The sequence below is a fragment of the Liolophura sinensis genome, chromosome 2 (assembly GCF_032854445.1).
Source record: "Liolophura sinensis isolate JHLJ2023 chromosome 2, CUHK_Ljap_v2, whole genome shotgun sequence".
Classification (NCBI taxonomy): domain Eukaryota; kingdom Metazoa; phylum Mollusca; class Polyplacophora; order Chitonida; family Chitonidae; genus Liolophura; species Liolophura sinensis.
In genome coordinates, this window is record NC_088296.1 from 4,885,420 (window position 1) to 4,894,334 (window position 8,915).

General features: G+C 39.6%; 1 protein-coding gene across 1 annotated transcript; it reads right to left on the reverse strand.

Moving 5' to 3' along the window:
* Positions 1–316: 316 nt before the first annotated feature.
* LOC135463039 (histone H1-delta-like) lies at positions 317–1,120 on the reverse strand. The gene has a single exon (XM_064740359.1). The coding sequence runs from the start codon at positions 1,118–1,120 to the stop codon at positions 317–319; it is 804 nt and encodes a 267-aa protein (XP_064596429.1).
* Positions 1,121–8,915: the final 7,795 nt, after the last annotated feature.

Consider the following 8,915-nt stretch of genomic DNA (forward strand, 5'->3'; position numbering starts at 1 on the left):
GGATTTTTTGATTCAAGGCACCATATTTTTGTTTTCAAGAAGACACACGACTTCTGAGCGCTAGTATTAAGGATGTTTTCTTTATCATATATCAGAGGAGAACCACTTCATGGAGACATTTGCTAGCCAGGTCTTTCCAGTTACGTCTAGGGAGAGGAGAGGCGTGCAATGTTCTAAACAGTCTTAGTACGAGTTATGTCAACGACCAAAACACATACAAACATAAAAAGCCAATAATATCTTAGGTATATGCATTAGGTTAATCATCACAGCTTTGGCACGTTAGACTCAGGCGAAAACACTTTACGTACCAACTTTAACTTTTCTTGTTCATTGAGTTCCGAGTTATCCTCTTGGTTGTTGTTGTTGACTTGGTTTTCGGGCTTTGTTTCGCTTTGGGCACTTTCTTTGCGCTTGCTATCTTGCTGTTGTTACAGGCAGTTTGTTTCTTGGACGTGGATTTCTTGGAGTTAGTCTGTACATATGAGGCTGATGGGGTCGTGTAGTTTCCCTTAATTGATTTCCTGCAGGCATCCTTCTTTCCAGCTAAAGATTTCTTTCTTCCAGCTGCCTTGTTGACTTTGGTAGCACCTTTTTCTGTTGTATTTGCTTTCCCTTTATTCGTAACACCTCGTGCTTGGTCCTTCGTAACTCCGTTTTTGGTGGCAGGGGCTTTTTCTTTCTGTGTACCTAATTTAGGTTTACGTGGCACCTTTTTGACTGACTGGTTATTTGTTTTCATTGATCCGTTTAGTTCTTTCTTCTTGGGTTTACCTGCAATCTGTGTCGACTTCTTCCCTTTAGACTGAGCGCTCACTGTCGCGTCACTGAGTCGGAACGAGCCAGCCGCTCCTGTTCCATTTGACTGAATCAGCGTTCCGTCAGTCACAGCGTTCTTCAGAGCCAATTTCAGGTGTACGTTAGCCCGTGCCTCGTCCACCACGTTAAACTGCGACACTATATACCTGAGAATTTTCAGCCTCGACGACCCACCTTTCTCTTGTAGAGCTGTCAACGCCTTTATCACCATATCTCTGTATTTCGGATGTGGTTGCGCTGTCTTCTTGGATTCCGTAAGTTTTGTCCCCGATATTATGGCTAATTCTTCGTCGATGTCCATGATCTAAACTTGATCTCAAATACGCTCAATAGCTAAAGGTAATCTCTGCAAATATGGACTAATAAGGTCATTTATATACATATCACCACCCCACCCCACCCTACACCCAACGCACCCCAAAGCCCTTCCACCCCGTGAGATGAGAGTGAGCATGAGCTTTGACACGCCAGACAGACCTTACACTGGTATGGATTAAATCCTCTCTTGTCATCCAAGCTGTCAAGCGTTTATAATCGGTGAACAAAAGAAACAACGAACATGTTTAATCAAAGGTCTTCAGAGGATGTTTGAACAACTTCACAAAAAGGACATGATCTTAAAATCTTGGTGCGACAATGTCCACGCTCTGCACGCTGAACGTGCTATAATTAAAGTGATAGACTGATTTGTACGAATTTCATTACCCGGTAAATAAGTCCACAGATCAAAACTGAATTTGAACTTTTAGAGTTGGCCGTACTGCAGCACATTAAACTGAGTCCTACCGCCATAGTAATAGTAATATTAGTAGTGGTAGTTATAATAATAATAATAAGAAGAAGAAGAAGAATAACAACAACAACAACAGCAGCAACAACAACAACAATACTAATAATTGTTTTCTTTCAGACAGAAATTTAAAGGGCACGACAGCACCTGGCTAAAACATATTTCAGTCGAAAGCAGGATTCTCAAGCTTTCTAAAAAGTATTCTACTTTATAATTTTAATGAGATTTCACCGCATGACATGTAGAAGAAAATGGCAATACTGCACGAATGGCTGGTGTGAATCGACGCTGTGTTGTCGCCTGTAGCCTACCTGTTGACTGCACGAAGTGACATATGACAACACAGAACTATTGCGTTACACATCATTTTGAGATGGTTTACGTTACGAACAACCATAGGGCTGTTTCATAGTGTTGTTGGACAGGCCTGTATCATGTACGTACCACCACAGACGTAGAATTAGTATTAGAATTAGAATTAGTTGACTTACTTGCCGTGTAGGGGCCTAATATTCAACGACGGTATCATAAATTATGTCAGAGAGCAGCATACCGTCTCGGTCCAAACCGCATTCTTCTCCCCAGCAGATCTTAGGCCTATTTAGACACGCTGTTCCATTTATACAAATACACTTTGTCTTTCATTTTAGCGTTTAGTCAGCATGCAGTTGCCGAATACCAAATACCAGTCAGTGAAAAATTCAGTAGGGGTGTCGAATGTTTATGGGGATGAGAATACGACATCTCATCGGACAAATTAATTAAATCTTGCAGTATCATTGTTTTTCTCTGAATTTATTAGAACTAAAGAATTTTAATATTGCCTTTTGTCTTTCTCGTATAAAGGTCTGTTTTTTTGTTTTCTTAAATAAAATACAGTAAATTTATTTTGAAAAGCCGTGCTCAAGCCGATGTGCTTTCTCTGACGTCCGCGATAACTAGGTCATCACTGTTCTCATCTTGGAAGCGATCACCACATAACTGAAACAAAATTCAGCGCAAGTGAAATGCCTAGATCAGCCTCATTGGTGCTTAGATTTGCTTTCATCTGTTTTAGAATTCAGCATTATTTTAATTGTAATTTTGTAATTATTCCATAAGGATCAAAACCACCAGTATAACCCCTTCGGAGGTTAGGACGTGAACCAGGAATATCTCGGCTGTGCATCTACAGGCTGCTTAAACCGTAAATGTTATAACAGGCTTACTGTATCAACGGTACATTCAAGCAGTGGAAGAAATATCTTTCCACTGTGTCCAATTTCCTATAAAGTTATTTATCACTTGGACTTCCATCACCGAAGTCCACAACTTTTGTCTGTCATAGGCTGCTGCTTTGACTATAATACAGAAAAATAACTTCGACGTTAGCGTGCTAGAGTAAACGTGACGTCACCTTGCTGTCGGTAATGGAGACATGTAGAAGCTGTGTCAAGACGAAGTTTCACTAAACTTTTATTGGGTTGAAAAAAATCTAAAAAAATATTTAATGCCAATTTAAGATACTTTGAATGGTAGGTACACTTTCTCGAGCCCTTGAAAGCACTTTGTCAATAATTTTACATTGATATCTGAATTCCCTGCCAAACTGTGAACAATGAACCACTGAGCTGTAATAAAATTTAGTCAGTGTAATCCATAGTGAACAATTTTAGATAGTAAACAACAGCAAAATGCACGAGTCGAGAAAAAGCAACTTGTACTCCCAGCTTGTTGTGTAAAACGACGTGTTCGTCACGAATGAGATTTGGGAAAACAATGGGAAGATGCAACAAGGAAGAGGTGCCGACAAATGCAATGGCTAACTAAGATAATCTATTTAAGGAAACCATTCATTGTTGAACGAATTATTTTTATTTTTGCTTACTGCATGTGACTTTATATGTATATGGTTTGCACACCTCTATAGCCGGTTACCACTGGGTGTCCAGATGATAACCAGCTGGCGGGGGTGAGTGTAGGGTGTGTGGGGGTGGGGTGGGGTACTAAATTCCCCAGATTACATAGCACAAGATATAAACTGGAACAAAGAGATTTTACGTCATACATAATCATAATAATAGTGGTATTCAAGGGGAATCTGTTGTGGAATTTATCTCCTTATAGCTATGGGTCACCCTCTTACGCGTTCGAATTTGACTGTTACACGTACGAATACAGTAGACTGCGGTGCGGATTACTCGCAGTCTACAAGACACCTACAAAATACCGATAGGATTTAAAACAATACTTACCAGTATTACGTATTTACGATGGCCACAAAGCTTATTGGTCGGTGAATCTGTTCAAGATAATTTTAACAGGGTCCAGAGTAACATTCTTTGTTTTCATGGCTGTATAGATTTTCTAAATGTCCGGTGTAGTCAAAGAGGTATTTGCCAAATAATGCTTACATGTTTTACACGACAATGGTTGCTACCAAAAGTCAGACTCAGTACGTAGGGAAACCTCAGCCCTTTTGTAATATAACTGGATATTTTATTTGAGATCCGGAATAGTTTTACTTGTCAGTTTTAGCATTTTCCAACACTATGTACACTCTATGTTCCCATCTTCACTAAAAACGACTAGGTTTCTAGACTAAATCAAGAACGTTTTGTTTGTTTGTTTGATTGATGTAATCAAATATGTTTAGGTCTAAAAAGACGCCCAGATTTCTGCGTGGAGTAACGAGTAAAGTCATGTACCAGATATATTCACATATACCGTGGAGTAACGAGTGAAGTCATGTACCAGATATCCTCACATATACCGTAGAGTAACGAGTGAAGTCATGTACCAGATATCCTCACATATACCGAACTCGCATTCTAAACTGAGACCATAACGGAGTCAACGAGAGTTGGATTTTATAGAGTGGATGAGGGATAGTGGACTTTCGACAGAAAACTTTATGTCACTTGGCCACCAAGGGTCCCAGAAGCAGTTTTGTTTAGTGTAACAAATCCGAAGAAGACTACAGCTAGCAACCAGCTACCAGCATTTATTTATTTGATTGTGGCTTAACCACTTACAAATTTTAAACTTGTTTGTTATATTTATTTTGTTGGTGTTTTACATCGTATTCAAGAATGTGCCTTTTTGACTTCCATACTAGGGAGGGGTCGCTACCTCGCAATGCTGGTCGGAGCCTTTATCAAGACCGAAAAGACGGCTTTTGCTTTCTATCAAGATTTTTAATTTTCAGTTGGTGACTATCTATATGCATACTTCGCCTTTGTTACATCAAGGAAATCTTACATATATCGTATGTATTCTGCATTCGAAAAGGTATAAAACTGCCGTCACTGTATCAAACCACGATAGACTGGAAAAGAATGGAATCCCTTATACCCAGTCATGATTTAATCTATGGACGGTGCAAGGTGGTATTGATGTAAAACTAATCAGACCAGCCAGACATGTCTCAAAGTGTCACGAGGACCTCCTCGACCGAGTGGTTAGCGTGCTAACAGGGCACAATCACTCAGAAGCCTTTCATGTATGCCATCACTATGAATTTAAGTCTCGTTCTTGCTGGTTTCCTTTCCAGTCAGATGTGGAAAGATGTACCAGCAGCCTACGGTTTCCCTAGTACTATACTCGGTTTCCTCCAACTATAATGCTGGCCACCATCGTATAATTTTTTAAAAATATTCTTGAGTAGGGGGTTAAACACCAATCGACTAAATAAATAAATAAATAAAATTAACCGCCATCAATATAAAAAAAATTCAATACATCAAAGTGCCCAAAACACCAAAACCCAACCTGTACCCTCAGCTGTGATCTCCCCACATCCTCCCACGTGCTGGGGGAGTTTATCACTGACATGGTGAAGCACACAGACAGTCTTTATTGATCTGTTGTTTTATTTGTTTAACCAGTAAGGTCGTGTGTTCGAATCCAGGAATAGCAGCTTCGATTGTTGCTGTAAATCAGGAACTGGTCAAATTGCGGTGGTTTACTAGTCCAGTCTTCTCCACCTATAAACTTGACCTCCGTCATATGAGTGGAAGTTATAAATCACTAATTAAGATTTATCAACAAATCAAACACCATCTGCCAAAGGTGGGGTACGATTGTAAGTTTAAAGCGACTAGCGCTACATCAATCTATCGGAAAATATCAAGATACTTGTACAAATACGTACACTGTGAGCCCTTATGCTGGTTTGTGTGTTGGCAATAGAGTAATCATGATTTGTGTCGTTATGACCTTGTACATGTGACCTTTCCTATGTGAATTACACACAGATTAAACAACTGGAGTGGCTGACCTACGGCCGAATGATCACTTATGTCCCTTCAGTTTTATGCTCTGGAAACTATGAAAGATTATAAACCTGCACAAACAAGGCTGGTAGACTTAGTCCTCGAGACCAGGATCCTTTGCATTGGCTTCGAGCGATTGTTTATTAAAATTAACGACAAAACAGCATTTTGAGTTATTCTAGACCAGCGATGATCGTCTAAGAAAATTGTATTTAACATCAGTGCATTTTTTACTTTAATTCTGCTTAAGCATAGGTTCCACGAGGCGTGTAATTTGCTACTATTTAGGTAGCAGGATTCTCTTGCCGTCACGATCGCAATTTTGGTTTTACTTACAGGTCATCACAACCATCGTCTGGTTTATCTTGTATTTACTGTGGAAGTCAAGTTGCACAGGAAGCTAAAAAAAATATAGGTATACTTTACTTCCAATGAAAAGAGGGATGTGACACGAGATAGACTTTGAATAAGATATTTTTACAAAGGTACAAAATCATTTTTTTTTTCTAACATGCGTTTTTGAGTCCATATTTTCCTACTATTTGACACATTTTTTTCAGTGTCTGAAAATGAATTAAAACTTGTTACAGAGGTCATAAGGCAGCTCATCAGACATGACTAAACATAACTATTTTCAAAATGTTCCGAAGGCAAAAAGGGAAGTACTTATGAAGGAAGTAAGACGGGGAGGCTGGGTGGGGGGAGGGGGGGGTTGGGTATTAATTAGTAAAAGTGTAAATAACTAACAGGATAGATAAATGAATAAAGAAGAAGGGAAACAAACAAATAACTGAATAAATATATAAATACATAATAAATAGATAAATAAATAAATAAATAAAAATATATATAACCGTGGAAATCGGATTAAAGGCGGGTTAACTGGGCTGCTATTACGCCATCTGACCTGGCTGCTCAACTCACATACACTTATGTAAATAGACAGACTTCGCATTGGTCCCATTTATAACGACGTATACATAAGATTAACCCAAGCGGGGAATATTTACTTTGGCGTATTAAATAGCTTAACTTATTGATCGCGTAAGACTGCCATGTCATATGCTCGATCCAGTGCCGTCCATAGACTGGTCGTTCCGTGAAGAATGCTATGCCTGGCTGAATGCCGTGTATCGTCGGATCGGCTTATGCTCGGTACGGGCGCGCTGCTTTGGCATGGCTCCCATTACTGTATCGACGCGCAGAATGCCCTACTGCAAAAGCCAAAACCGAAGGGATAATAGTCGACATGGGAAAGGCTTCGAACATGTACGATCCCGTCCCCCAGTGGACAGACACAGTTTTAAGGTCGAGCTGAGGTAAGTGTTAATCATAAACCCATGAGCTTCTCCGAGACACACATATATACGGTACACACAGCCCGTGGGTTGTGATTGTGTCACCTGTGGTTAGCTACTGACTATACTGTGTATTAGTAGGCAGAGGATTTAACGTGTTGTGGTTTGACCGTGAAATGATATTGAACTCCAATTGTCCGTTGTTAGTGCGGTGAAGCCCGTACTATGGCTCTTTTGAGGACTTCGAGGTTTGTGTATGAAATGAAGAGAGCATAGCAGGGGAGTGTATGCAGCTACACAGCTTGGCCGTTTGAACGGTGATCAGCGTCGTGTGTTAATACGGGTAAGTGGATTATCTCTCAAACACGGACAAAGTATTCACAGTGTGTTTAATGGTACATATACAAACAGATGCCTCAGGTACAAACAGATGTCTCACGTACAAACAGATGTCTCACGTACAAACAGATGTCACTCGTACAAATAGATGCCTCACGTACAAACAAGTGTCTCTGGTAGAGTACCGACAATACATACACATACGTGTGAATCCCGTTGAACCAAATAACGTGTTGATTTTATGACCATTCCAGGAACAAGTTATGATTAAGGCTATGATTATATACTGCAAACCCGATAATAAGGTGAAAATACTATCACATTTACTATTTGTCATAATAAAAGTAAATGCACATACAAATAAACTCTACATTTTATCAAGAAAACTAATTTTATGCATTACAAGGGGGTATTTCTGCAGGGAATTGTCCATAGAGGTAAACCTCCTGAGAGGAGAAATATCCTGGATCTCATTGCCACATTATATTTTCTCGACATAGTGACACAATATATTTACCTATCACTTTGCCACAGTTCATTTACACATTTGCATTACCGGTCGCTTTGCCACATTGTCCTCACACGTCAAATTAATTTCACTTTCACGCCACATTGCCATTGTTACCCATGCACAGCAGATTGTAATGTTACACTTTCACGACACATTGCCATTGTTATCCATGCACAGCAGATTGTAATGTTACATTATCACGACACATTGCCATTGTTATCCGTGCACAGCAGATTGTAATATTTCACTTTCACGACACATTGCCATTGTTATCCATGCACAGCAGATTGTTGTTTTACACTTTCACGATACATTGCCATTGTTATCCGTGCACAGCAGATTGTAATATTTCACTTTCACGACACATTGCCATTGTTATACATGCACAGCAGATTGTTATATTACACTTTCACGACACATTGCCATTGTTATCCGTGCACAGCAGATTGTTATATTACACTTTCACGACACACTGCCACGTTACAGCCACGGAGAAGATTGTCGTATTGCTGTTTTACGACATACTGTAATGTTATGCATACACAAGAGAATATCACACTGCACCTGTACGAAACACTGTCATTTTATAAGTGCGCAGCAGATTTTCCTGTTACACTATGGCAATACGGTGCCACATTGCATGTATTCCTGCCTTGTAGTATAACTGTGGAGTCACTCCTTTAATGATAGCTGTGACAGATTATATCCCTGCTAAAGATAAATGTACACCTCGTGACCCCCTACGACGTTACTAGCACATTATGGGTTATCTATATGTGACATTTGTCAGAAAATGTGCCACTGTATTTGACATAATCTTTGTTCCTATTTTAGACGGTACAACAACCAGTTCATTAAAATATGCTTAAACCCTTTCTAATTGCATGTATGTATTGTGCGTACTG